This window comes from Selaginella moellendorffii, unplaced genomic scaffold (genome assembly GCF_000143415.4).
Source record: "Selaginella moellendorffii unplaced genomic scaffold, v1.0 SELMOscaffold_87, whole genome shotgun sequence".
Lineage (NCBI taxonomy): Eukaryota > Viridiplantae > Streptophyta > Lycopodiopsida > Selaginellales > Selaginellaceae > Selaginella > Selaginella moellendorffii.
Genome location: NW_003314348.1, coordinates 25,718 through 48,750, shown reverse-complemented (window position 1 = coordinate 48,750; position 23,033 = coordinate 25,718). Strand labels below are relative to the sequence as shown.

The following is a 23,033-nucleotide window of genomic DNA, read 5'->3' as shown; positions in this document are numbered from 1 at the left end:
GCAGCCTCAAGGACAGTACCTTTGTTTAATTTGTAGCATCGTGTTGAGTGAAAACAAATCACAGTACAAAACAAAACAGAGAGCCCGAAGTCTTTTCTATACACGTTTAAAAGCCTAAGACGAAAGCTGCAAATGATACACAGAGAACGTTAGCAACACAAGGCAAAGATAAGCTAAAGAGATATACTGACCGGCATGTCCAGCGAGTCCGCTCACTTGAAGCCAATCTTCTTTAGAAGCCGCTTGAAAATGCCGTCGCGTTCTTCATTCTGGTCCTTGTTCTCGTCATTGGTCCCCTTGAGATCGAGCTTCTCGTGAAGAGCCTCCGCCACGGCCTCGACTTCCTCCATGGTACGCTCCATAAAGCCAGGCGCTTTCACCTTGTTGACATCCGTGTTGACACCCAGGTCCAGCGCTTTGTCCTGATTAAGATTTCGTCCTGTCCACAAGGGGAGATCAAAGAAAAGAAATGTCATTACCTTGGATTCGACAGCCGGAGCATTCTCCAGGGATTTTTCCTGCGCAAGATTTCGTTCTGGAAGATCAAAGACATGAAGTGGCATTACCTTGGCTTCGACGGCGGAAGTTTCTTCCTTCTTGACAGCCGGAGCTTCTTCGCCATCTTTCTTTCCTGAAATCAAACCGACAGAAACTTAGCGCCGACAAAGACGATCTAGCACTCAAAACGAGCCGATCTAGCACCCGGGCTACACGATCTGCAAGTGCATGCAAGATATCGATGAAAGAGATCGAAATTTCAATGGCGACACAAAGCAATCAAGATCGAAGGGCGAAATATCTCACCGGGAGCGCCATGGCCAGGAGCATCGCCAATGACGGCGCCAGACGCAGACACAGCACCCTCTTCCACAGCCGAGGACGCCATCGCCGCTCTCTCTCAACCAAATGAACACGCAAATAGGGGTTTGGCTCAAAGAGATCTTTATATTGTCACTTCCCAGAATCCTCCAAACGATCTGGTCCGTCGGCTTACATTCCTATCGCCTGGACATTCCCAGCCGGAAAGAACACTAGACAGCTACTTCCATGCGTCTTACAGCGTGCATCTCGTCTTTGATAATCTTCGTCACAGCGTCGTAGGCTTCCGCCCACGCAGCTTTCATGCTTGGGCTCCACTCGTCCTTGAGTGCTTCTTTTAGAGTCTCCAACAACGCATATTTTACCACCTGAAAGAGAAGAAAAATATTGAAGGAATGAATAGCTCCAAATGAATTGAGAAGACAAGCAAACTTACGTCGAAATGCTCGTCGATGACCTTGTGGACGACGTGCGTATGTCCCATCTCCAAGAGCTTTGGTCTCAAAGCTGCTAGTGTGGGATCCTCTCCGAGAAGAATCGCGGCCTCGCAAGTCTAGTCATGAAAATGGAGAAAACGCTTGTTTGATGATATCAATCCTGCTAGAACAAGCGTACCATTGTAAAGACGACGAGTGCGTGGGACTTTAAGTGCGGATTAGCTTCCGCCGGGACGGTGGAGTCCCTCATGAACGAAAAGAGCTGCTTGGCAGTGGGAGCGATCTCGAAAATCCTGCGATGAGAGGACTTAGACGTGAGCTGGTTTGACAAACAGCAAAAGGAACTTACTTGAGAAAGAAAGCGGTAGCATGCGTTCCAGCGTCCCTCTTTAAGACTCGCCACGAGTCTTTAACGAGCTCAGCGTTGGATTTGGATTCGGCGCTTGCTCTCACGGCGAGACACACTGGTGGCTGGCGAGAAAAAGCGCTGGACAAAATTCCCTGTATGCCGACTTTGGAAGAAAGAGGAAACATGTAATAACATAGAGGAAGAATGTATGTCGATCCACCTACCTGCAGAAGAAGCAGCTCTAAGATCCCTGCTAATCTCGAAAGCGCTAGACATGCTCAATGAAGCTGTTAGGCCCTTTGCTGTTGTTCTCGGTAAAATACCCAGCTTGTGGTGGATGCAAGAGCCTGCAAAGAAAAAAACCAAAGCAAATTAGCAGCGCAAGGAAAACCATCTAGAGCTTACCACTGTGGATCATGGCGATCGAACCCATGCGTCTGTGGATCAATGGAAAGAACAGAGAGAAATATGCTTGAGGAGCGTTGCAAGAAGTCCCCTTTATACTTTCAACTAGGCAGCAAGGGGCGCAAGGACGGGGTATGATCAGACGAAGTATCCTTTGTGTGGCGGCCACTGTAGAAATGACGAACGGCCCTTCGCAATAACAAAAGATTAGGAGGAAAAGCTGACGTGTAGCTACTTACGCACTCAAGCAATAAAGTTCATGTGGAAGTTATTGATGAAATCCGGCATTCTCTGTAGCACTTTTCGGAAGTCCGCATAGTTTAGCCCGTAGTTGTTTGGATCGATCTCTTGCAGGACTCTGGACACGACCTCGTCAATCTGCTCTTCTCCAAGGGTGGCAAGAGCCGAAGGATTGGAGCTTTCGTCAGTTTGCGTGATGAGAGAGATCCCTTGCTTTAGATCGTCTGCAAGGCTTTCTAAAACAGCTTAAAGCAAAGCTTTGAGACCAAAAACGTCGAGAGCCTTACCATCTCCAATGACGTCGTCGCCGTCGAAATCCCACAGCGCAAAAGCCCATATCATTTTCACCTCGGGTGGCGACTTTGCGGAGAACACGCCCGCCATGTTTACGAATTTCTCGAAAGTCAGGAACCCGCTTCCGTCCTCGCTGAAAAGCTCGAGAATTCTCGGAGCAAATGGATTTGCGAGCATCTCCTCAATGGACGTTAGATCCTCGTGAGTGAGCACATTCCATCCCTCCTTGCACATTGCCTGGGGACAAGAAAAAGAAAAAGAAAAAACAGAACGAATCCATCCATCAAGAACAGAGACGGAAGAGAATGCTTACGTGAAATTTTTTGTAGAGCACAGCAACTTCACGCGCCGAGAAGAAAGAATTCTCCGTGTAGTAACCCATGTCCTCCGCCGAAAGCTGAGGCCCTTGGTCTTCTTGTTGGCGACGCCTGAGCCATGACCACGCTCTTCGGAGAGACTGCATTTTTCCCTCACAAGGAAAGCCCTAGAAAACAGAGAAGATTGAACCAAAATGCGATACATTAAAACCGGGGCAAAATATTAACAGCAAACCTTTAAACTTTCGACGAGCATTCTTCTCTCTACTATCCTCTCTCAATCCATATCTCTAGATCGCTTCAGCAAGCTACGTGTTTCCATAGTCTCCGTATCCACGACCATAACTGGCGCTCGGGTGTCCATCGCCTGCAGGAGCTTGTAAACCGCTGGAAGTTTTATACCGGTCGAGAGATGGTACCTGGGCGTCCATAGCCGGAAGAGGCGTTTCCACGGGCCCCGTATCCTCCCGAGTATGTTGGCCCTGCAAAAAAGCCTGGGACTGAAAGCATTTTCACGAGAGTCGAGAGGTACCAGAGCCACCGTAGCCATGGCCGCCATATCCTCCTTCGGTGTTATTTGGCCCTCCAAAGCCTATACAGGTTTCGAAAGTGAATGCTTTCTCTGTGTTTCAATGGTACCTGGACCACCATAGCCGGAGGAAACGTTTCCATGGCCTCCATATACTCCTGCTTAAGCAAAATGATTTATTAGAGGTGAGTAGTGGTGGATGATACCTGGGTTCACATGGCCGGGAGAAGCACCTCCATATCCTGCTCCAGTGTAGTTCGCGCCTCCATAGCCAGCAGGAGGCTTATAGCCGGGGGACGAGGAGGGAGCGAACGCTTCGTCACACCACTTGAAAAAGTGGCAGTCCTCGTTTTTCTACACCATCCATCAATCGATAACGAAGGCTTTGAAGCACAAGAAAACAGGTTCTTACGCATTTGTAGAACCGGCGGCCGGAGTTCTTGTCGGTCCTGGCTGTGAATACCACGCAAGGTTGGTTACAGTTGCGGCATTTCAACTCGGGCTCGCCGGGCTGCTGTGCCTGCGGTGGCTGATTCGTAGAGGGTGCTCCTGCGGCATCGCACCACTCGAAGAAGCTGCACTTCGCGCCCTATCAAGCAAGAACTACGTGTTAGCGAAAGTTGACAAGCTTAAAGAAACCGTGAAAGAACCAATGGTTTCACGAAGAACTTTACGTTCTATAGCGAGAACATAAAAGAACGAAAGAAGCTTACCTGTGGAGCTGGACAAGTGAGAAACTGGCGGCCGGGATTTTTGGCAGTATTGGACGTGCGAAGAACGCACATCCCAGCTCCACAAGGGCAAGACTTGGAGGAGAGATTCATCGCGGGAGGAGGCTGGATTCCACTTGCATTTCCCGCCGGGCGCATCGAGCAATCGCGGGACCAGTGGCCAGCTTGCCCGCAGCGGTAGCACGCACCGTCGGAAGAAGAAGATGATCCACCAGCTCCTGGATTGCCGCCAAACCTAGGCGCCGCTGGAGCTGGAGGCTTCAATGCTTGCCACTGATCGCTGTTGCTGCCGCGCAGTGCCGCCGTGTAGTCGCCGTCCTCCGCCATCGCTCGATCGATCGCACGACACTAGCTTTCTTTCCCCCTTTTGTATTAGGGTTTTGATCGGGTTCTTGTTTTAGGGCTGGGATTTAATGGGGCGAGGCGATGACGATGGAAGCGCCCTGGTGGTCTATGGCACTCCACTCGAGAATTCCGATGAGCTCTCGGCTCGCAAACGCGCCAAGGCGCTGGATAAGGGGACGCTTCGCCAGCAGCAGCCCGTGTGGAAGCAGGATGTAAGATCGATGTGTTCTTCTCGCTTCTCTTGCTGAAAATTTCGTTTCTAGGCTCGTGATAGCGAGGGCCGCAGGAGATTCCATGGAGCGTTTACGGGAGGCTTCTCTGCTGGCTACTTCAACACTGTCGGGTCCAAAGACGGTAAGAGAAATGTTGCATTCGTTGCGTGTGCTTAAACGTTTTTGATTTCAAGGATGGGAGCCAAAAACTTTCAAGTCGTCGCGAGGAAGTCGAGCTGATATGCGACAACACAGCGCCTATGATTATATGGATGATGAAGAACGAAGGGTACGCATTGTAGGAATTTTAGAGCTGGAGTCCGCTTAATGGCCGCCTTGGAAACCCGTTTGCAGGAGATGGATTCTAAGCAAATTGGAACTGCTCAAGAATTCGACACGTTCGGTTTCACTGCAGCGGAGTATGCTCGGCGTGAAGCTACTCAAGAAACGAACAGGTACGCATTGTTTCTCGTGATTTTTCCTCAAGATTTACGTTCTAGGCCTGCTGTTATTCCGGGGTTTGTGCCGGATGAGATAATCGTACCTCCGACAGATTCTATCGGTGTGAAGCTGCTGAGGAAAATGGGATGGCGACATGGTCGGGGTATTGGCCCGAAACACATAGCAGCCTCTTCAGGTAATAGTACGTTTCTTTTTTCTAATGATTGCTAACTGCGGGCATTTGCAGAGGTTAAAAGAGAAGGCAGGAAAGCTATGCTGGCTCTAGCTAGTGCAGGCAGTAGCTCACAAGATGCTGGTCCATCATTGGAAGATAGTGAAACTGCAGAGGAACAATTGGATTTGCCACCGACTAGTGTTCCTGTAAGCTGTTTGCTTGTGGCGATTTTGCAGACATCATGTTTGTGTTTCCGTGCAGGACTTTGTCAGGAAAATAAAGGACAACGTTCATGGCTTGGGATTTGATCCGTTTCAAAGTGCTCCTGAATTTCGACGTAGGCATTCGTTGTTTCTTTCTCTTCAGATGATAATGCGATGGCTGCAGATGCCAAGGACTATCGGCTGGATGATGATAAGGACAAAGTCAAGCGGAGAACGCTTCGTCCAAATGGTAATTCGATCCTTGCTTTATAAAATCTAAAACCGTGGCACTTTGCAGCTGTGACAATGTCGAAGGGCTTCGGCATAGGAGCCCTTGAAGAGATGGGGGATGAAGATGAGGACGTCTATGCAACAGGTTGTAAATGTATACTTGGGACTTTCAGCTAATTTCTTTTGCCTTTTCTTTCTCCTAAGGTCCTCATCCTGAGATGATGGTACTCGAAGATGAAGAGCTAGAGCGGCTAGAAAAAATAGAGAAAAAAGCACCACCAAGGCCAAGGCTTCCGACTGTGGCAGTTGGAAAAGATGCTTTGCCGGGATTCAAACTTGCTAGCGAGAACACTTACCAAGCAGAATGGTTTGTAGTATGCATTTTCATTACTGTTTATGCTCACGTATTGTTTCATATATCAGGTTTCACCCTCCTGTGGTTCCTCCTGACTACGTTCCAGTTCACAAGTTCGTTGCAGCCTTGGATCTATCACAATCACAATCTGACAATGCCCCACTCGAAGCACCACAGCCGGAAGATAAAACTCTTGTGAAGCTGATAGACGGCATGGCAATCCTTGTGGCAAGGAGTGGAACTCAACTTGAAGCTCTCTCCAAAGAGAAGAACAAAGAAAATCCTTTGTTTCAGTTTCTTTTTGGGGGGCCGGGTGGTGACTACTATACAAGGAGGCTATGGGAAGAACGATCGAAGCGTGGTTTGCAGATTCAATCTAATCGAGATAGGCCGAAGCTTGGTGCAAGCGAACGTGGTCAAGCTCTTGGGGAAATGCCTCTGCAAAAATCAGCGCTGCCGGCTATTCCCGCTGAAGATCGTGCTCGGTTACAGGCGACACTCAATAACACTTTTATGAAGCCATCTGCAGAGGTAGGCTCGATGATAGTGTACTTTTTCACTTACTTTGTAGTCTTGCAGCCAACTAAGACAAATCGTCTACCTTTCGAGGATGACCCTGCTAAGCAAGCACGCTATGAGCAGTTTGTTAAGGATAAGTACACCGGGGGTTTAAGAAAAATGAACAAAGGTGCTCAACAGCTGACAGAAGCCCAACGTGCGCAGGAAATTCTTGAGTTTGAGGCTGTTGCACATGCTGCTCGAGGAACTGTTTCATCGTCGGGTGCAAATTTACTTGGCAAGTTGGCTGCCTCAAGTGACAGATTCACGTCCGGGGGTGTTGAACAGGCAGGCAAATTTGTAAGTAAGTGTGTATCATGTCAATCTCTTAGCACATTAAAGCTTACATATTCGTTTTTTCCTCAGAAAGCATCGAGGAACAGCAGTCACCAAATCAACTATCAGTTCCATCAACAAACTATGCACCTCAGCCTTCCACATCCTTGTCTTATCCTAGGAGGACTGAGGAGCCATGGAGACCTCTTCCACTTCTCTGCAAACGTTTCGACGTGCTAGATCCATACACTGGACAGGTGCGCCTCAGTATCTTTTTGCCTATTATTCTGAATGTTACATCGTCTTGCAGTCTTCTCTAGCGAAACCAAAGAGCCGGATAGAGTCTTTGACGCTTGCTACGCCGTCAGAGAGTCTGTTTTCCTCGAAGATAACTGAAGCTCTTGGAAGTGCTGCTAAAGATGAAGAAGTGCAAAGGGAAAGCACACCTCCTGTTGATGAGGGTGAACAACAGGAACCCGAGGAGAAAATTGCAGAAAAGCCCGTTGATCTTTACAAGGTATTATTCCTCGTCAAATTGGATATGAATCTAACGTGAATGGTGGCAGGCTATCTTTTCTGATGATGAAGAGGAAGAAGCTCCAAGCCAACCGGTGAAAAACGTAGATGCTGCGAATGCAGCTTTAACACGCTTGGTGGCGGATGACTTTTTGGAGTCACTTGGAAAGGAATTGGGACTTGCAGTTCCTCCTCCCATGCCTGTTCCAGTTAAGGCACCTGAAGACAGTTCAAAAGGACAAACTACTCAGGACACTTCAGGAGGACAGCCTGAGGACATTTCAAAAGGACAAACTACTGAGGACACTTCAAGCGGACAACCTCAAGACATTCCAAAGGGTCATATTAAATTCGTTAAACCGTCTCGGAAAGGAGAGGAACCGAAAGCCGATATTCAGAAAGAGAGAGACGAGAAAGCACAAGCCAAGGATGCGCAGTACACAAGTGAACCCGAGGACCACGCCACTACTAAGGACGATAAAGATCAACGCCGGTCCCGTGACAAAAGGAAGGACAAGAGCAGGGACAGGAGGGAGGAGTCTTCCAAAGAACGGAGCAAACGAAAAGTAAGGTCCTTTGGTATTAGCACTAAGCATGCGACTGAATTACGTTACGCATTATTGCAGAGAAGAGAAAGGAAGGAAAGACATAAACGCCACAAGTCGAAGAGACGGAGAACATCATCCTCGACGTCATCTTCATCGTCATCACCATCGCCATCGTGCTCGTGAGAGGGAGCTACTATTGCTCAGCCGAGAACTTAAAAGCAGGTTTTCATCATTCTTGCTTTTGAATCCTTCGCTATAGACTTTCGACTTTCGTTGTTTTGCAATCAGGGGTATTCGAATCTATCTAAGGAGCATTTCAATGAACGAGCAGCGCATGAGGAAGAACGAATTCAAGGCAAGGGCCCAGTCAGGGCGGCTGGTTGGCCATTACAGCATGGACTTATGAAGCATGGAACATTGGCAGAATTATTCCGGGAGCTCAGTTCTTAACGGTCGGTCCTCCACGTGGACCCTGCTCGGCCGACTCGGGAATAGTCCATCGATCGCAGATAGAGGGGTACAAACAAACAAAGCGCCTTGGGGACGTATATAAGTTCTGGGACCTTAGCTCTCCTCGTTGCAGTTCCTTGGTGTGGAGCGACCTCAACTAGAGAGAAGCTTTTACCTCATCAACCATCATGTTGAGAAGCTGGAGCTTGGGAGTGAGAGACCCCTTCTCTCCAACAACACTCCTTGGCTGTGCTGCAGAGTTCATCGGGACGTTCCTGTTCGTATTCCTCGGATGCGGATCTGTCGTGTCCTCGGGTCTGTTTTGTTTTATCTTTTGAGGATCATGAACTTACGCGAAAACTTTTCGTGCAGGAATCGTGGATGACCAGCTTAACTCTGCCCGGCTTCTCGTTATAGCCATCGCGCATGGCTTCGCGATCGCTATCCTCGTAGCCGCAACCGCTGGAGTTTCTGGAGGCCACCTTAACCCGGCTGTCTCGTTCGGCTTCATGATGAGCGGCAACATGAGCATCATCAAAGGTCTCATGTATTGGATCTCTCAGCTGGCAGGAGCAGTGCTCGGTGCCGGATTCTACCGCGAGTTTCCATCTGCCATCGCCGTAAGTCTCATTGTACAACTCCACGCAACTTTACATTTCCCATCGCAACTTTGCAGGGACACTTTGGAGCTCATGCTGTTAATTCCAAGTTCACAGTGATCGAAGCCTTCGGACTGGAAGCGCTGCTCACCTTCGTGCTTGTATACGTTATCTTTGGAACCGCGGTGGACAAAACAGGCCCCTCGACTATAGCGCCCCTCACAATTGGCATGGCGGTACTTGTTGACCACCTCGTTGGGGTGCCCGTCACTGGAGCATCGATGAACCCGGCAAGATCACTTGGAGCAGCACTGTGGTCGGGGCAGTGGAAGAACCATTGGATTTACTGGGCCGCGCCGCTGCTGGGAGCGACGGCAGCCGCTCTTATCTACACTGCCCTCTTCCTGCCAACAGTCTCGTCCACACAGAAGCAATCAACCAACGATCTCATCAAGAACATCAAGAACGAGAAACACACAGAAGCGGTGGTTTAGAAAGCCCAAGCTCATATATATTGACATAGCTTACAACTTACAGGGTAGAATTTCAAGCCAGGTACTTCCGCAATCTACTTAGAGTTATAGCTCCAGCTCCAAAGCCTTCCAGTGTTGCTCTAGCAAGGGGAAACTCCGCTCTAGCCGTTAGACTGTATGACAAAAACTCATTCTGTTTGGATGGAAAGAACTTTAAAGCACAAACCTGCTTCGTACAACAACGCAGGGAAGGCTGATTCTGCTGGCTGCTTCTGTGCCGAGATAGGCACCAGCCAGAAGGATGCCCCGATCGATAGGCACTCCAGCGGTCTCAGCAGCGGCTCTTAGAGCTGCTATTGTTGTCTTTAATCTGGAAGGAACAAAGACTTAGATACGTTTTAGCAATATAAACTTGAAGTTTCCATACAGTACACTAGAGGTTGTGTCAAGATCGACTTTAAGTTTCAAGGTGGAAGCAACCTCACTGGCAAGCCTTTGCTTCTCGCTGGAAACTGGTGGAAAAAGAGTAGTGAGTCGAAGTATAGAGTCAGGTGACACAAACCAGCTTTGGCGACTTCGGTGGCAAGGAGCTCATCTGGAGAGGAAGAAACGCCGAGGCCGAGGACAACTTGTCCATACGCACTGCTTTCCACCTCGTGCGAGCCAACAATCTTGATGTAGTCGAGGCGCTCCATTCCCAGCTTGTCGAGTAGCAGTCTGTTGTGGTCACACCAAATATCCATTTCGTGTTCGTCTTTTTGTAAAAGACTACCTTGCAACCCGCTCTCCGCTCTTGCTGTAGGAAGATATGAAGACAACGGGGACGAGCTCGCCCATGGCCTCGTCCACAAAGCTGTGAAAACACATGAAAGGTGACGAAAGGCTCTCTCTGCTACATACCTCGTTAAGTCGGGTCGAATTGGAATCGCATCCGATGCTGCCAGAGTCTCCAGTTCGTGTTGCTTGATAGATAGCAGTTGTTTTCAATTCTGTCAGAGAAAGAGAAACCAAATTGTAGATTGAATTGTACCTTGGATTCCATTAGCTTTCTTACGAATGTGTCCTTCTCATTCGTTGGCAGCGACATGGGCCATCCAATCTGGAATCCTTTCCAACGTTACAAAAGAACAAAAGAACAAAACCGAAGAAAAAAAACATACTCTATCGAAAAATGTGGTCAGCATTTGCGTTTCATCACTGCCTGCCTGCCTGCAGAGAAATTCGTTCACGGAAAAAACGAGGAGAATAGAACAGAAGAAGGAAAAGCAACCTGAGAAGATCAAGGTAGACAGGCTCAGTCCAATTCGCGCAGTCGAGGCCCAGCCTCTGGAAAGCTGTCAAAAATACCGCTTGATTTTCAGCTCACAGCCACAAAAACCTCTGTACCTACATTGAAGCTTTGCCGATGCCCGTGCCTGTGCAAATCAGCCACAACTCTATGCCCAGGAAGAACAAGCCCTTTTCAAGCACTGAAACAGTGAAATTATCCTCCATACCCGTCGATCTCCAGAAAAACTGCCATGTCCGACGCCGCATTGCCGCCGCCACTCCTGCTCGACACAAGAACCGGCGAAAATCTCCGCGGCTTCGCCTGGAAAATGCTGCCGCCGAGGCGAAATCCCGATGTGGGCGCCAAAGTCGCCATAGCTGAGAGCCCTAAAACCTAAAAAGTTTTAAATTTTAAAGAAAAATCTCGACACCCCCATAGCCGTTGGATGGAGGAGGTTGGGTTAAACCCTTTAGGTCTAGGGTTTTATCCATGGTGGTTTAGGGTTTAAGGCGCGGCTATGAACGTTTCCAGAGCAATGGCACCGGCGGGCCTTTGCTCGCGTCTCTCGCTCGTCTCCGCCAGCAGCCGCTCGTGGCAATGTAGGGCAATCACCACGCAAGGTATGCTTCTTCGCAAAACTAGAGCGCCGCGAGCTGGAGCTCCGGCATTTGGACGGAGCAGCAGCAGCACGGCAGGAATGCCGGCATTGTTTGGGGCGTCGCGATTCCTCCCAACGGCGCTTGGGATTCTTTCCACAAGATGCTACACTCCTGGGAAATCAGCAGCGGTCTCCACCGAGGAGGAGGATGCCGAGGATGGGTTGATGTCGCTCAAGGAGCGCGTCAAAGGGAAGGACGGCGAGATAGAAGCGCTCAACAAGTCGCTCAAAGGCGAGGAGGAGAAGACCAAGTCGCTCAAGCTGGAGAATATGAAGATGGCGAGAGAGATGGACAAGATCAATAGCTCCACAGGCCGGGGGGCGTCGGCTGGCCAGCGCGGCAAGCTCTCTGCAAAGGCCGCTGCTGCTGCTATGGAGTCGGACGATGAAAGCGATTTCTCGGAGCTCGATGACTCTGAGATTGAGGACGCTCTTGGGGCTTCTACCGAGTCGGAGGTGGAGGAGGATGTGGCGTCCGACTCGGAGCTCGAGAAGGAGTTTAAGAAGCTGGAGTCCGGGTCGGACTCGGACTTTGATGTTAGAGCCGAGAATGGGAAGGAGGTGTCCGACTTGAGCGACAGTGAGATCGAAGACGTGTTGGCATCGAAGCAGAGAGTTGTTGGTCACAGGCAAACGCTGGACTCGTCCATTGGTGGGGAGGTGATGGACGCCTGGAGGAAGTTCGTTGCGCTGCTCAAGCAGAAGAATTACTTCAAGCTTAATGCCGAGGAGCTTGTGAAGGGTGAGGCGGCTTATGAAAGCTTCTCAAACATCGCAGAGGCTTTCAAGCGTTTCAGCACCGAGAGGGACGACATCCTCAAGTAAGTTTTTTTTTCCTTCCTTTACTTTCCAATATTCTTTTTAGCTCAGACTTCTGTTCTTAATCTTTGCAGAATGCTTCCAATGGGCGACTTGAAAGTTTTGGCCAGTCATCCTTGTCCGACTACACTTCGTAAGGCTGTCAACTCTGGAAAGAGGTTGCGAGGATTTTGTAACGTCGAGGAAGCAGAAGTAAGTAATCAAAAGCTGGCTCCTTTTTTCAGATTTACTGGTCGTTTTCCTTTTCTTTAATCCAGGTTTGCAAGTCTTGCTCTAAGAAAGACGACTGCAGTCGTGCGTACTTGCCTCCAGACTCGACGGCTTCAACCAGTGATGCTCTACAGTATCTTTTCCAGTTTGTGGTGTGTACGTCCGAGGGTTCGGATTTCCCTGAAAAAACCAAGACTGCTGTGAAGAACATCTTGAGGCAGCTTACCAGTCTAGGTGCCGTCTCTCGGGATCCTACACTGCCTCGTGACCGTCAGGAAGTGATTGCAAAACCGAAAACTAGCCGTCCACAAAACGAGAACTATGAAATGAAACCTGGAGACTGGAAATGCGTCGAGTAAGATTGAATAATTTCCTCGTCTGGTTCTGATGTTTTTTTTTCTCTCTCTTTCTACAGGTGTGATTACATCAATTTTTGTAGGAATAGGCATTGCCGAGAGTGTCATACACCACGTCCGCCACAAGATCTCCGTCCCGGAGATTGGGAATGTCCAGAGTAAGTTCATGCTTTTTATACCAACTTCAAACGAGTCGTCTTCTTTGTTCTCAGGTGCCGGTTCGTGAACTTTGCAAGAAATGAAGAATGCCACGACTGCAAAGCCGAGCGGCCTGACACAGTCAAGGTGTTCCACACAATAAAAGGAACCAAAGAGAAGTGGGAGGGCAGTCCAGAAGATTTTGCCCGGCAGCACACACACCTCGAGAGGAAAGCCAAACAAGCGCAAGGCAAGTACAGTGATGGTCTCAGCGACTCCGATGATGACTTCAAAGTTGCGCCTAAGCGAACAACTTCCCTTCAAAACCGGAGAATGGCGTCCGAGTCCGAGAGTGACTTAGATGAGGACTCCGACGACAAGGACTTCGACGTAGGGTCCAGGAAAAATTTAGGCAAGAAGCAGAGCAAAAATGATGCATGGAACGACGACTCCGACGACGATGACGACTTTACGTCCTCCAAACGTGGTGGTGGCCAGATGAGAGGTAGAGGGCGAGGAGCAGGATTTGCATCCAGGGCGTCCTCACTTAGAGAAGACGACGGTGGGGGACGAGGCCGGAGTTTTACTAGCGGACGGGGAAGGGGTGGTCGTGCGAGTTTTGCCAAGGACAGCGAAGACGACCTTGATGACAGTTTGGACGACAGTGACGACGATGACATGCCTCGCAGGGGTGCTCGTGGAGGACGTGGTGGTAGCTTCACCACCCGAGGTGGTCGAGGAGCAAGAGGCAGAGGTGGTGGCCGGTTTGACAGTGAAGACGACAGCATGGACGATCTCAGTGATGACGACGACGACTTTGGAAGCTCCCGTGGTGGTCGTGGTCGAGGAGCCAGAGGAAGAGGCCGTGGTGGACTCCGTTCGCGACTTGACGACGACCTCGACGACGACAGCGACGACGTGAGCGAAGACGACCGTTTTTCGAGAGGAGGCCGTGGCGGCCGAGGAGGAGCTCGCGGAGCATTAGGAAGAGGCAGCCGGTTTGGCCATAAGAAGTTTGACGCCAGCGACGACGCTTCCGACTTGGACAGCGACGATTTCCTGAGCGAGGATGACGAGCCTCGTTTCGGTCGTGGTCGGGGCCGCGGACGAGGAGGAGGTGGCCGAGGCAGATACGGCAATGGCGACGACTTTAGCGACGAGAGTGATGACGACGGTGGAGGTGGCGGCCGGTTTGGAGGCCGTGGTCGTGGCGGGGGCCGGTTTGGAAGCCGAGGTGGAGGATACGGCGGCCGTGGTGGAGGATATGGCGACCGAGATGACTTCCGGGGTGGACGAGGGGGCTACGGTGACCGGGATGACTTCCGGGGCGGACGAGGTGGCTATGGCGACCGCGACGGTGGCTTCCGAGGTGGAAGAGGTGGATACGGTGACCGTGACGGCGGTGGCTTCCGCGGTGGACGTGGTGGCTTTGGAGACCGTGATGACTTCCGAGGTGGGCGCGGCGGACGAGGCGGATATGGTGACCGAGATGACTTCCGGAGTGGTGGTGGCTTTCGTGGAGGCCGAGGTGGCCGCGGCGGCTTTGGAGACCGAGATGACTTCCGGGGTGGGGGTGGCTTCCGGGACCGAGATGACTTTGGCGGCGGCCGTGGAGGAGGAGGAGGCTTCCGTGGTGGCGGCCGCGGTGGATTCCGGGGGAGAGGAGGATCCGGCTTTAGAGGCCAGGACTACTGAAGAGAAGAAGGCGATGGCGTTGGTGCGTAAGTTTCTATAGAGTTTTTCGTTTGACGATCTCTACATGAGAGAAGAGAAGTATGAATATTTCTCTTATATTCCTTGTCAAAGCACGAAAAAACAACAGAACCTAGCAGGATTCGAACATGGGAAGGTTTCCTCCTATATTAAATCTAGCTTAAAAGTCTAAACCTCACTTTTTAATTAATTAGTTATCTAATACTTTATTAATCGACAAGTTCGTGCCACGGGGAGGAATGTGGCATTGTGGAAAGGATGAGTAGCCATTCAAGGGAATTATCAGAGAATCCTTGAGGACTTGATCCAGGGAAAATCTAGATTAATTATAAGCCTCGGGGTGGTCTGGTCCGTCGACGAGGAGGTGCCCGCCCGTGGCAGATTCGACAATGGCGACGATTTTAACGGCAAGGTGGCCGGTTTGGACCTCGAGGTGGACTTGACAGTATAGCTTCCGGGGTGGATGAGTGGTTACAGTGACCCAGTGGTGGCTTCTGTGGTGGACGTGGTGACCGAGATGACTAAGTCTTTAGACGGCATCCTCACGCTACGCGGCATTTCGCGAGGACGAGAGCATTTTCGCTAAAACGGTGAGAAAACGAGGAAAAAGGATAGGCGGCCATGGACGAGCTATCGCTATCGCGATGATGAACTGAGTCCGAGGTGGCCGCGAGATGGCCGAGATCATGAAGTTTTGTTTACTGCTATGCCTATAGAGTTTTTTGTTTGGTCAGTCACACAATCTCTATCGAGCTTCTTTTCCAGTTTCGAAGCTCATGAGAGAAGACAGAAGCATGAATATTTCTCTTATATTCCTTGTCAAAGCCACCAAAGAAAAATAACCTCGTGAGATTCGAACATGGGAAGGTTGGTTTTCTCCAAGGGTCGTCTGGCCCGTCAGAGGAAAACTCGCGAGGCCGTCAGTTCCAAACCCCCACCCGTCACTCGTGACGCCGGCCAATCACCTGTCAGTGATTCCATGCACGTGTAGTATACATGGGGCATCGCCGCGTAATATTCCCTTGTACTTGGCGTAGCAGGTAAAATCCCTAGAATAGAAAAATGCGAGGGAAGAAAAGTTTCGCCCCATGGTTAAAAAAGCACGTAAAGTGCCTTAGTTTAATCCCCTTGTGATGCGCCCCTTTGTCAGAATCATTCATTCTGTTGGATGCTGGCGAGACTACTACTCTTTTGTGTGTGTGAGTGTAAGTATAGGTATTTTGCTTCTCAAGCAAGAAGGCCAAAAGCCTAGCGGCTATGGCGGAGCTCGCCTCCTCGCGCGACGCTCGCGGCGCGGCTCAATCGCGGCGGCCAGCGCTCGGCGGCTGATCTCTCCTCTGCGATTCTCGCGCTCCAGGCGCTCTATCGCGCGGCGTCGGCACAGATCGAAGGATATTTCGGCGCGGCGCGGTGGAAAGACCAGGTTCTTGAGCTGTCTAGGGAGATATTGCTAGGGCCGGGGAGGAGAATTTGGGAGCCGTGGGGAAGGAATTATCAGGTGTGTGTGTGTGCGTGTGTGAGAGTTTTGTGTTCTTGCGTGTCTGGATGTGGGGTGTGGAAGACGATTCTTTGTTTTTCTGGTGCCTGGCTTAGCATTAGCTGTCGCATTCTCTAAATTCTGGCATTGAATGCGTTCGAAAATCTCTCTATCTCTCTCTCTCTTTCTCGCTCGAGAAGCATTGCAATGTGACTAAAGGATGCGTTCTCTTCCTTGTTCCAGGATGATTCACGAGTAGATAGAACATGGAGGGTCATCTAAGTTCCGTCGAGTGCATGCTCGTCCGAGAGACAATGTTAAGGCAGGAGAAAATCTACAGAGAACAGGTCAAATTTTTTTTTTTTTTTTTCCGCGTTGGTTTTCGCTAATTTTTTTAATCTTTTCAGGTCCAAGCACTTCATTACCTGTACGAGGTGCAGAAATCAATGATGGACGAACTGGGTGCCACAAATCTTAGCAGCCCAAATGGGAATCCTCCTCAGCATCACCAGTTTTTCCCTCTGAAAGAGGAGCCGACCAAAACAGGATTCCCGAAAGGCTTTGACCTGGAAAAGCTTCCCGACGAAAATGTGGATCAGGAATTGGATCTAAAGCCTTGTCCAACAGACGTCAATTGCGATTTAGAGCTGTTCTTGCACTGCGGCTCGATGAAACGACCGAGGCTGGACTATTCAGACATGAAAAGTCATGTGCAAAGTTTCTCCGTCGGCCAAAAAGAAAGGCAGGCGACGTGCTTGCAGAAAAATCATCAACAATGGCTTCTCGAGGTAAATCTAAGCTTTTGCTACGCCTACTTATGTGCTTATAAGTTTCGATTGCTTCAGGGAATCGGAAACAATAACCAAGCTTCGGCCACCTCCGGATTTTTTCAGCTCCAAATGCCAAATGGGTTTGCACAGGCTCCACTTCATGGTTGGGAAGATTCAAAAAATTCTTCTGGACGGTTCGCTAGCACAGATTTTCCAACGCCAGCAGTAGTCTCAAGCCGAGAGCAGGATGGTCGAACAGGTTTATGGTATGGGCATCAGCAAGCAGGCGGCATGCAACAAAACATGCATGCTACTCCCCATCCATGGCAGGTGTCTGGAACAGCATATTTTAACGGGCTAGCTGCTTCTCATTTACCAGTAACGTGGGATGGGCTCGTAAATGGTTCATCTGGTAGCTTGTTTTCGTTGGCTACAAAACGGTACGCAGATAGCTCACAGCAACAAGCAGATAGAAATGGTCAGCTTAAGAACGGGTACGAGAACACCATGGGTTTGAACTATTACGTGACGATCCCTGGTGTGAAAAAGGATTCAAATGGCATAGTTGGAGGAAATACTTACAGGGATACGATAGGCACGAAGGCGGCATGCAAAGTAGAAACCATGTTCACAGTCTTTGAAGGACAACAAAACTCCTACTGGGCAAACGCATCCTCGGGTGGAAACGGGAATCTCACAGGCAGTCAGGCTCGGCCGCCAGAGAAGGATAAAGCTGCCGAAGAGAAAATCAGTGAAGATGAAGTTGCAAGCCTTGCAGCTTCAATTCTACTCAGCCTCACGCTGGACAAGACACCCTGCAAACGGAAGGAATCCAGTCCCTCGCTGAAGGACTCCGTTGCGTGGTTTGCGGACGCCATACCAGCTGAAGCCGGCGTTGGAATGGACGTAGAAGAAGACGGCGGAGAAAGCTCTCCGGAGATCGATCACTTCGAATGCGCCACACTCCAACTTAAAGCCATCGACGAGTCGGAGCACGTACCAGTGAGCCGAGTGGAACAGGAACCGGTGGCCAGAAGCGGACACAACACCAAACCTTCCACCACCAGCACGGGAAGGCCAACGAGGTCGAGCAAGAAGCAGCGGGACTTTCGAAACGACACGCTGCCGAGCATCACGTCGCTGTCGAGGCAGGAGATCACGGAGGACTGGCAGATCATGAGCGGGTTGCTGCGGTCCAGCGACGGCGCGACCAGCGCTGGCGGTGGCTCGCGGGTGGATCCGTCGACCAACGCTAGCCGGCGGAGTGGAAAGTTTTGCAACATCTCACGCTTGGAAGGCTCCTCCAACTCGAGGATGACGAGCCCAGTGTCGACGCTGGATCACTACTCTAGTCCCAGCAAGGCGTCCCGGCGATCCTCGAGCGCGGCGGCGGCGGCGGCGAGTCCTGGCGGCGGTGGAGCGGCGCTGCCTTGGCTGGTGAGGTGGGGGGAGACCCGGAGGAAACGAAAGCAGAGGCAGCGGAGCGCCACTCCCATGTCCCAAAAGTTGAAGCTCTTCGCGTCAAGCTCCAGAACCAGGAGGTAGAAGTCTTCCATGTACATACATTGACGCCATATTCTTTCTGTTCATAGCCAGTTCTTTTACCGAAGTTCCTGGAGGAAGAGGAACGTTTAGAGACAAGGCAAAGAGATTTTCTCGCAAGAGAAAATGCTACAAAGTATTTTTTAATTTTTTTTTTCTTAAGCTCTGGAATGGAAGAATCCAAGGATGATTTCGCAAAGGATATCGACCCAGGTGTCTGGGAGCCCCGGGAGGCACCAGTGCAAGCAGTCCTGCCCCCACGTCAAGTGCGCGTCTTTTCGTCCCAGCCAGATCGCGGGGTGAGCGTCTCGTCGGTATTCGCTCAGAGGTGTGATGTTTAGCACCCGAAACTTTTGGCTCGTTTGGAGAACTTCTTGGATGAGCGTGTTGATCTCGCGTGCTTCGCTGTTTGTTCCACTGCTAAACCATCTCTCCCGCTGCAAACTCTTGTTAGAATGGAAGGAAATGGAAGGAAGCATGCACCTCTTGATCGGACAACAGCGTCTCGGACATACAGCTCCCGTTCTGATTCCACTCGCCACCTTCGAAATGCCGCGGGGACTGGAGCCTCCAGAGCGCCAGAGCGGTGGATGGCAGCGCGGCTTCGATGCGTGGAACCATATGACGCAGCACTGCCGAAAGGCCCTCTCTCATTCCCAAAGGTGGCAGGATTGGTTTGCCTCTCCTGTAGAAAACTAGAGGCTCGTCATCTGGAAACTTGTCTCGGCTCCACCTGGGCAATCAAATCAGAATTTTTTGCTGCTGCAAGAGATTCTCACCAGTGCCCCGTGTTGAAGATAAACACGTCGTAGAAGCTGAGAACATTGGCCCAGTCTGGAGCAGGCACGTCAACGTCCACCCGAAACGCCTTCTTTAGCTTGGTGTTCTTGAGTGGCCCTGGAAGATCACTTGGCTGTAGCCTTCCTACAAGAAAAGAAAGAAAAGGAACAAACAAAAGCATGACAAACGGCAACATTGGAAACAAGCAAAGCGAGTTGCCTATAAGAGGGAGAGCTTACTCTATAAGCGAGCTCTTTCTATGATCTATGAGAGATGAGCTCTCTATGATCTTCTATGCTCTATGATCTATGAGAGAGATGAGCCTTCTCTATACGAGAGCTCTCCATAAGTGCCTAAGCTTATGAGAGAGAGAGAGAGAGAGAGAGAGCTTACTCGCGGTATTGAGCTAGAAGGACAGCTCTATGATAGCCAATGGTGACGTTGAAAGAAGGAAAGAACGCTCCCCTCCACGCGCCCTTGCGCTTCCACTTGCGCGCCGTGGGATCGCCGCGGCGCAACACGCAGAGCAAAGAAACGAGGAAATTCTCGTTGAGCGAGTCCCCCACGAACCCTAATCGCCGGCCTCTCATCGCGGCCAGGAATCCCGCGGGATCCACAGCCGGGAGCTCGCATTGCCTGGGAATCCATCGCCACGCCGAGATCCTCTCCATTCCCGGCCGCCGGCTCCTCTGGCAATTCCACGCATTCCTGTGGAAGGGGCAGTCTTCCGAGTAGGAAGGCTGCCGTGAGGGATCCAACACCCACGTCCCCGCCGAGTAATCGCAAGAAGGCGCCGCATTGGCGTCCACGGCGAGCTCCTGGATCCCACGCGCCGGCGGTGCGATGGTCGAGAAGAGCAGCGCGTACAATGTGGCGGCGATGGCGATGAGAGGGAGGAGGATCCAGGAGGAAGGAGGAGTAGCGACCATGACCCCGTTCGTGGATTAGGGTTTACCGGAAACTTCAAGGATTCCACGAATAATCACTAAAATTTAAGAATATTCTACAAATAGTCACTGACCATTTTAGGATATTCGACGAACAATACCTTTTCCACTTTCCTATATAAGGTAGGTCTTTGGGAAGGTTTGGCATAGGTATTGTAATGGATTCGCTGCGAAAACGAGCTATTCGAACGAGCGAGAAGGTTTGCGACGAAAGAATGGTCGATGGAAAGTCTCGCAACATCAATGACAAGGACAAAAGCAAAGCTGCTGAAAGCATCTTCGAAACTCTACTCGTCCAATGGTTTTCATACGCGCTATTCAAGCAGGAATAAAAGGATCAATCTCTCACAAGTTTTTGCCCATCAATCCTTCCGATACAATGATCTTCTTCCAAAAGCCCCAATGTTTACTTTCTATCCTTGATCGCAAGAACACCACTGAAACAAAGGTTAAAGTTCGCCTCCATTGATTCAAACATACCAAAAAAGAACATCCACACAAGTAGCATATAATCCTTCCCTCTCAAGCCTCGGCGATGTCCACCTCGCCCTCGTCGATCTCCGTTTGCAGGTCCTTGGGGCTCTTCCCATCCACGGTACACCCCACCGCGACGCACGTCCCAAGGATCTCCTTCACGGTCCCCTTGAACTCCTTGGCCATGGACCTGTGCTTCATGATCTTGGCGATGTCGATCACGTCCTCGAGCGAGATATTGCCGCTGTGCTTGATGTTCTTCACCTTCTTGCGATCTCTCTCCGGCTCTTTCAGCGCCTTGATCACGAGCGCGGCGGCGCTGGGCACAACCTCCACCTTGGCTTGCCTGTTCTGGACGATGAGCTTCACGGTAATGCGCAGCCCCTTCCAGTCCTTGACCGTCTCCTTGGCGATGTCCTCTCCTACTTTCTTGGGTGAGAGACCCAGGGGGCCGATCTTTGGGGCCAGCGACGACGCAGCGCCTACCTCGCCTCCCGTGACGCGGACGAACACCTCCACTACCTGCGATGGATCGAGCTTGGGAGCCATGGCGGCGGCGGCGGCGGCTGCGCTAAAGCTCCTAAACCCTAACAACAGACCTAACCCTAAACCTCAAAACTAGTATATAAATTGCCACGTGGCATACAAAGTGAGTAATTTTAGGGCTTCGCAGAGCATATTCTTGGGTATCGCTTCCGTTTTTAAAAACGGCCTAACCCTTCTTTCTGTTTTTAGTTAGTTTTTTTCCCCTTTTTTTCATCTTTAGTTATAAACACCATTAAAAAACAAGAGCTGGAACATTAGCTCTAAGTTTACATTATGTATTCCAGGCTTACTCAGTGTTCCATCACGCTCTGAGCAGCCAGTGCACGCTCAAGCCGTGCCTCAAACGACATCGTTTGGAAGTTTATCGTCTGATCCTGCAAAGATATACATCACACATCGCGTTAGATTTTGCTGAGAAAGTCCTCACTCACCTCCTTGTATTTGGAGGGGGAGTTTGGGATCCCTTTCCCATCCCACGCCTTGTAAGACTTTACTTCCGAAGTGTCCGGCTCGAGCCAGTCGGTCGCAACCAGACCCATGATCGGCTTCTCATCAAAGCTCATCTGCGTTTGCGTGCTCCTGGTTTCGCTCGAGAGGGAGGTGGAGTCCTCTGAGACCTCGGTCTTTTTGAAGCTGCGAGGAGCGGGTTTGCAAATAGAAAAATCGCCCTCCGAGGAGCCAAACCTCTCGTCCGAGAATAAAGAGGCCGGGAAAACCGAGTCGATGCTGAGATAATCGTCACGGGAGTCCTTGCCATGAATGCTCGACTCTGCCGGTACTGAAAGGTCTCCGTCGCCCTCGTGAGCTGCGCTATGAAACGCTTCCTTGTTATGATCTTCACGTGGTAAGCCGGCTCTTGAAGTTCCATCATGCCAAATCCATTTAACCAGCGTCAGATGAGTTACGTGAAGTTGTCAACATAGCAGTCGCACTTACTCAGGATCATCGTGAGCTCGCAATTTATCGCGTGCCTTGATCAGCTGTTGCAAGTGAAAAATAGATGGAGTGAAAAAACTGAAGCCTTTGAGATAAACTGGAGTTGAGAAAAGAGATGAATCAACTTACCTCTGGATCACGCCGTCGGGATATTCCTTTCTCGTCATTTTCCAATCCAGAGTCCGGAAGTACTTGTGCCTTGTCAGGCCGGCTTGAAGCTGTCGATGGAACAAACCATTTAAATCGCAAAAACAAAACATATAGTCTCCTACCTTTCTGTAGGAGAGCTTGACACGCAGTCGCAAAAAGCTTCACACGCTGCAAGAACCGCCGTGAAACAATACAAAGAAAATCAGTACCAATCCACCAATCCACCTTCTTTTGTCGATTTGGTCTCTCTTTGCGACTGCTGAAGCAACCAAAGAGCCACCTCATCGCTTTACGCAGCAAGTCGATTCCTGTTTGACCCAATCCGACTCTCATAGATCGATCCTACGCCATGCTTCTCGGATCAAAACTGCGATGGAGGAAGTATAATTTCAGAGATGGGGTTCCGGAATATGGAAAGGAAGTACAAAATACCTCAAGCGCGAGCCGATCGACAGCCGATCCAACGCCAAGCGATCACATCCAAGCGCAACCCGCCGATTCCCAGCGCATTTGGCTTGCGCCGTAGCGCCGCTGCGCCTTGCCCTGCCGCCCTAGAAACGCTAGAACACAAAGCGCCAAGCGGCAGTCTTGGGGCCACACATAGGTAGCATTGGAAGAATCACCAGGGGAGTGCGCGAAACAAATAGTTTTGATCTTGAGTATAGGCAAACGCCGACGTGGAAAAAACTTAAAATAAAGTGGTCCGTATGGCGGGAAAAGTAGGGCTGTTGCCAAGCGGTATCG

The 23,033-nt window shown here is 50.5% G+C and overlaps 11 protein-coding genes across 17 annotated transcripts; 4 read left to right on the top strand and 7 right to left on the bottom strand.

The window, feature by feature from the left end:
- Positions 1-20: 20 nt before the first annotated feature.
- Positions 21-926, bottom strand: LOC112341625. Its single transcript, XM_024662088.1, has 5 exons — positions 805-926; positions 567-631; positions 480-518; positions 192-422; positions 21-126 (listed from the first exon to the last, which is right to left on the bottom strand). The coding sequence occupies exons 1-4, from the start codon at positions 884-886 to the stop codon at positions 213-215; spliced, it is 396 nt and encodes a 131-aa protein (XP_024517856.1). The 5' UTR covers positions 887-926; the 3' UTR covers positions 21-126; positions 192-212.
- LOC9662654 (hemoglobin-2) lies at positions 926-3,018 on the bottom strand. 2 transcript variants are annotated; one of them, XM_002988125.2, is made up of 9 exons: positions 2,858-3,018; positions 2,538-2,781; positions 2,254-2,486; positions 2,011-2,199; positions 1,830-1,952; positions 1,606-1,768; positions 1,435-1,549; positions 1,256-1,372; positions 926-1,187 (listed from the first exon to the last, which is right to left on the bottom strand). In XM_002988125.2, the coding sequence occupies exons 4-9, from the start codon at positions 2,036-2,038 to the stop codon at positions 1,032-1,034; spliced, it is 702 nt and encodes a 233-aa protein (XP_002988171.2). In that variant the 5' UTR covers positions 2,039-2,199; positions 2,254-2,486; positions 2,538-2,781; positions 2,858-3,018; the 3' UTR covers positions 926-1,031. The 2 variants fall into 2 exon arrangements, with proteins under 2 accessions (XP_002988171.2, XP_024517853.1); XM_024662085.1 differs by lacking the exons at positions 926-1,187; positions 1,256-1,372; positions 1,435-1,549; positions 1,606-1,768; positions 1,830-1,952 and having other exon boundaries at positions 2,039-2,199; positions 2,250-2,486.
- A 27-nt stretch (positions 3,019-3,045) lies between these two features.
- On the bottom strand, positions 3,046-4,478 carry LOC112341624 (DNA topoisomerase 3-alpha-like). The gene is made up of 7 exons (XM_024662077.1): positions 4,104-4,478; positions 3,803-3,979; positions 3,597-3,744; positions 3,501-3,548; positions 3,394-3,453; positions 3,281-3,343; positions 3,046-3,228 (listed from the first exon to the last, which is right to left on the bottom strand). The coding sequence occupies exons 1-7, from the start codon at positions 4,446-4,448 to the stop codon at positions 3,170-3,172; spliced, it is 900 nt and encodes a 299-aa protein (XP_024517845.1). The 5' UTR covers positions 4,449-4,478; the 3' UTR covers positions 3,046-3,169.
- A 44-nt stretch (positions 4,479-4,522) lies between these two features.
- On the top strand, positions 4,523-8,357 carry LOC112341622 (G patch domain-containing protein TGH homolog). Of its 2 annotated transcripts, XM_024662073.1 has the most exons (17): positions 4,523-4,678; positions 4,730-4,820; positions 4,873-4,967; positions 5,033-5,133; positions 5,179-5,315; positions 5,367-5,500; positions 5,556-5,631; positions 5,682-5,747; positions 5,796-5,873; positions 5,933-6,095; positions 6,152-6,614; positions 6,663-6,945; positions 7,008-7,174; positions 7,228-7,434; positions 7,484-7,999; positions 8,060-8,203; positions 8,270-8,357. In XM_024662073.1, exons 1-16 carry the CDS (start codon positions 4,535-4,537, stop codon positions 8,162-8,164), a joined length of 2,826 nt encoding a protein of 941 aa, XP_024517841.1. In that variant the 5' UTR covers positions 4,523-4,534; the 3' UTR covers positions 8,165-8,203; positions 8,270-8,357. The 2 variants fall into 2 exon arrangements, with proteins under 2 accessions (XP_024517841.1, XP_024517840.1); XM_024662072.1 differs by having other exon boundaries at positions 5,033-5,315.
- Positions 8,358-8,602: 245 nt separating this feature from the next.
- LOC9662653 (aquaporin TIP2-1) lies at positions 8,603-9,728 on the top strand. The gene is made up of 3 exons (XM_002988220.2): positions 8,603-8,746; positions 8,804-9,051; positions 9,108-9,728. Exons 1-3 carry the CDS (start codon positions 8,620-8,622, stop codon positions 9,522-9,524), a joined length of 792 nt encoding a protein of 263 aa, XP_002988266.1. The 5' UTR covers positions 8,603-8,619; the 3' UTR covers positions 9,525-9,728.
- Positions 9,520-11,159, bottom strand: LOC9636312 (CBBY-like protein). The gene is made up of 11 exons (XM_002988123.2): positions 11,000-11,159; positions 10,890-10,939; positions 10,774-10,837; positions 10,664-10,712; positions 10,534-10,602; positions 10,404-10,465; positions 10,276-10,356; positions 10,066-10,220; positions 9,931-10,015; positions 9,730-9,873; positions 9,520-9,676 (listed from the first exon to the last, which is right to left on the bottom strand). Exons 1-11 carry the CDS (start codon positions 11,146-11,148, stop codon positions 9,577-9,579), a joined length of 1,008 nt encoding a protein of 335 aa, XP_002988169.2. The 5' UTR covers positions 11,149-11,159; the 3' UTR covers positions 9,520-9,576.
- Positions 11,160-11,259: 100 nt separating this feature from the next.
- Positions 11,260-14,821, top strand: LOC9662657. 2 transcript variants are annotated; one of them, XM_024662071.1, is made up of 6 exons: positions 11,260-12,252; positions 12,325-12,442; positions 12,508-12,815; positions 12,876-12,974; positions 13,029-14,509; positions 14,546-14,821. In XM_024662071.1, the coding sequence occupies exons 1-6, from the start codon at positions 11,291-11,293 to the stop codon at positions 14,647-14,649; spliced, it is 3,072 nt and encodes a 1,023-aa protein (XP_024517839.1). In that variant the 5' UTR covers positions 11,260-11,290; the 3' UTR covers positions 14,650-14,821. The 2 variants fall into 2 exon arrangements, with proteins under 2 accessions (XP_024517839.1, XP_002988265.2); XM_002988219.2 differs by having other exon boundaries at positions 13,029-14,821.
- A 990-nt stretch (positions 14,822-15,811) lies between these two features.
- Positions 15,812-18,655, top strand: LOC112341623. Its single transcript, XM_024662074.1, has 5 exons — positions 15,812-16,165; positions 16,388-16,491; positions 16,552-16,932; positions 16,990-18,455; positions 18,507-18,655. The coding sequence occupies exons 2-5, from the start codon at positions 16,411-16,413 to the stop codon at positions 18,547-18,549; spliced, it is 1,971 nt and encodes a 656-aa protein (XP_024517842.1). The 5' UTR covers positions 15,812-16,165; positions 16,388-16,410; the 3' UTR covers positions 18,550-18,655.
- LOC9662656 (protein trichome birefringence-like 12) lies at positions 18,494-20,180 on the bottom strand. The gene is made up of 4 exons (XM_002988122.2): positions 19,630-20,180; positions 19,236-19,376; positions 18,940-19,189; positions 18,494-18,893 (listed from the first exon to the last, which is right to left on the bottom strand). The coding sequence occupies exons 1-4, from the start codon at positions 20,163-20,165 to the stop codon at positions 18,615-18,617; spliced, it is 1,206 nt and encodes a 401-aa protein (XP_002988168.1). The 5' UTR covers positions 20,166-20,180; the 3' UTR covers positions 18,494-18,614.
- A 441-nt stretch (positions 20,181-20,621) lies between these two features.
- On the bottom strand, positions 20,622-21,253 carry LOC9662652 (60S ribosomal protein L12). Its single transcript, XM_002988121.2, has one exon. It carries the CDS (start codon positions 21,204-21,206, stop codon positions 20,706-20,708), a length of 501 nt encoding a protein of 166 aa, XP_002988167.1. The 5' UTR covers positions 21,207-21,253; the 3' UTR covers positions 20,622-20,705.
- A 154-nt stretch (positions 21,254-21,407) lies between these two features.
- Positions 21,408-22,924, bottom strand: LOC9636311. Of its 4 annotated transcripts, none has more exons than XM_024662082.1 (7): positions 22,722-22,924; positions 22,412-22,656; positions 22,269-22,357; positions 22,140-22,183; positions 21,888-22,058; positions 21,635-21,836; positions 21,408-21,577 (listed from the first exon to the last, which is right to left on the bottom strand). In XM_024662082.1, the coding sequence occupies exons 2-7, from the start codon at positions 22,620-22,622 to the stop codon at positions 21,494-21,496; spliced, it is 801 nt and encodes a 266-aa protein (XP_024517850.1). In that variant the 5' UTR covers positions 22,623-22,656; positions 22,722-22,924; the 3' UTR covers positions 21,408-21,493. The 4 variants fall into 4 exon arrangements, with proteins under 4 accessions (XP_024517850.1, XP_024517851.1, XP_024517852.1 ...); XM_024662083.1 differs by having other exon boundaries at positions 21,635-22,058; positions 22,412-22,457; positions 22,515-22,656; positions 22,722-22,923; XM_024662084.1 differs by having other exon boundaries at positions 21,635-22,058; positions 22,412-22,448; positions 22,515-22,656; positions 22,722-22,923.
- Positions 22,925-23,033: the final 109 nt, after the last annotated feature.

Coding starts and splice junctions, on each gene's coding strand:
- LOC112341625 (XM_024662088.1), bottom strand. CDS start 886: ATGGCGTCCTCGGCTGTGGAAGAGGGTGCTGTGTCTGCGTCTGGCGCC. Junction 519..566: donor CTTCCGCCGTCGAAGCCAAG/GTAATGCCACTT, acceptor AATCTTGCGCAG/GAAAAATCCCTGGAGAATGC. Junction 423..479: donor CTCCGGCTGTCGAATCCAAG/GTAATGACATTT, acceptor AATCTTAATCAG/GACAAAGCGCTGGACCTGGG.
- LOC9662654 (XM_002988125.2), bottom strand. CDS start 2,038: ATGGGTTCGATCGCCATGATCCACAGTG. Junction 1,769..1,829: donor TAGAGCTGCTTCTTCTGCAG/GTAGGTGGATCG, acceptor TTTCTTCCAAAG/TCGGCATACAGGGAATTTTG. Junction 1,373..1,434: donor CACTCGTCGTCTTTACAATG/GTACGCTTGTTC, acceptor TTTCATGACTAG/ACTTGCGAGGCCGCGATTCT.
- LOC112341624 (XM_024662077.1), bottom strand. CDS start 4,448: ATGGCGGAGGACGGCGACTACACGGCGGCACTGCGCGGCAGCAACAGC. Junction 3,980..4,103: donor TCACTTGTCCAGCTCCACAG/GTAAGCTTCTTT, acceptor CTTGCTTGATAG/GGCGCGAAGTGCAGCTTCTT. Junction 3,745..3,802: donor GCCGCCGGTTCTACAAATGC/GTAAGAACCTGT, acceptor TGGATGGTGTAG/AAAAACGAGGACTGCCACTT.
- LOC112341622 (XM_024662072.1), top strand. CDS start 4,535: ATGGGGCGAGGCGATGACGATGGAAGCGCCCTGGTGGTCTATGGCACT. Junction 4,679..4,729: donor AGCCCGTGTGGAAGCAGGAT/GTAAGATCGATG, acceptor TTTCGTTTCTAG/GCTCGTGATAGCGAGGGCCG. Junction 4,968..5,032: donor TGGATGATGAAGAACGAAGG/GTACGCATTGTA, acceptor ACCCGTTTGCAG/GAGATGGATTCTAAGCAAAT.
- LOC9662653 (XM_002988220.2), top strand. CDS start 8,620: ATGTTGAGAAGCTGGAGCTTGGGAGTGAGAGACCCCTTCTCTCCAACA. Junction 8,747..8,803: donor CGGATCTGTCGTGTCCTCGG/GTCTGTTTTGTT, acceptor CTTTTCGTGCAG/GAATCGTGGATGACCAGCTT. Junction 9,052..9,107: donor AGTTTCCATCTGCCATCGCC/GTAAGTCTCATT, acceptor GCAACTTTGCAG/GGACACTTTGGAGCTCATGC.
- LOC9636312 (XM_002988123.2), bottom strand. CDS start 11,148: ATGGCGACTTTGGCGCCCACATCGGGATTTCGCCTCGGCGGCAGCATT. Junction 10,713..10,773: donor GTCTACCTTGATCTTCTCAG/GTTGCTTTTCCT, acceptor ATTTCTCTGCAG/GCAGGCAGGCAGTGATGAAA. Junction 10,016..10,065: donor CACCGAAGTCGCCAAAGCTG/GTTTGTGTCACC, acceptor TTTTTCCACCAG/TTTCCAGCGAGAAGCAAAGG.
- LOC9662657 (XM_002988219.2), top strand. CDS start 11,291: ATGAACGTTTCCAGAGCAATGGCACCGGCGGGCCTTTGCTCGCGTCTC. Junction 12,443..12,507: donor GTAACGTCGAGGAAGCAGAA/GTAAGTAATCAA, acceptor TCTTTAATCCAG/GTTTGCAAGTCTTGCTCTAA. Junction 12,975..13,028: donor GGAGATTGGGAATGTCCAGA/GTAAGTTCATGC, acceptor CTTTGTTCTCAG/GTGCCGGTTCGTGAACTTTG.
- LOC112341623 (XM_024662074.1), top strand. CDS start 16,411: ATGGAGGGTCATCTAAGTTCCGTCGAGTGCATGCTCGTCCGAGAGACA. Junction 16,492..16,551: donor AGAAAATCTACAGAGAACAG/GTCAAATTTTTT, acceptor TAATCTTTTCAG/GTCCAAGCACTTCATTACCT. Junction 18,456..18,506: donor TCAAGCTCCAGAACCAGGAG/GTAGAAGTCTTC, acceptor TTCTGTTCATAG/CCAGTTCTTTTACCGAAGTT.
- LOC9662656 (XM_002988122.2), bottom strand. CDS start 20,165: ATGGTCGCTACTCCTCCTTCCTCCTGGATCCTCCTCCCTCTCATCGCC. Junction 19,190..19,235: donor ATCTTCAACACGGGGCACTG/GTGAGAATCTCT, acceptor TTGATTGCCCAG/GTGGAGCCGAGACAAGTTTC. Junction 18,894..18,939: donor CGCTGTTGTCCGATCAAGAG/GTGCATGCTTCC, acceptor AAGAGTTTGCAG/CGGGAGAGATGGTTTAGCAG.
- LOC9662652 (XM_002988121.2), bottom strand. CDS start 21,206: ATGGCTCCCAAGCTCGATCCATCGCAGGTAGTGGAGGTGTTCGTCCGC.
- LOC9636311 (XM_024662081.1), bottom strand. CDS start 22,622: ATGAGAGTCGGATTGGGTCAAACAGGAATCGACTTGCTGCGTAAAGCG. Junction 22,059..22,139: donor CGAGCTCACGATGATCCTGA/GTAAGTGCGACT, acceptor TGGAACTTCAAG/AGCCGGCTTACCACGTGAAG. Junction 21,578..21,634: donor CCCCCTCCAAATACAAGGAG/GTGAGTGAGGAC, acceptor ATATCTTTGCAG/GATCAGACGATAAACTTCCA.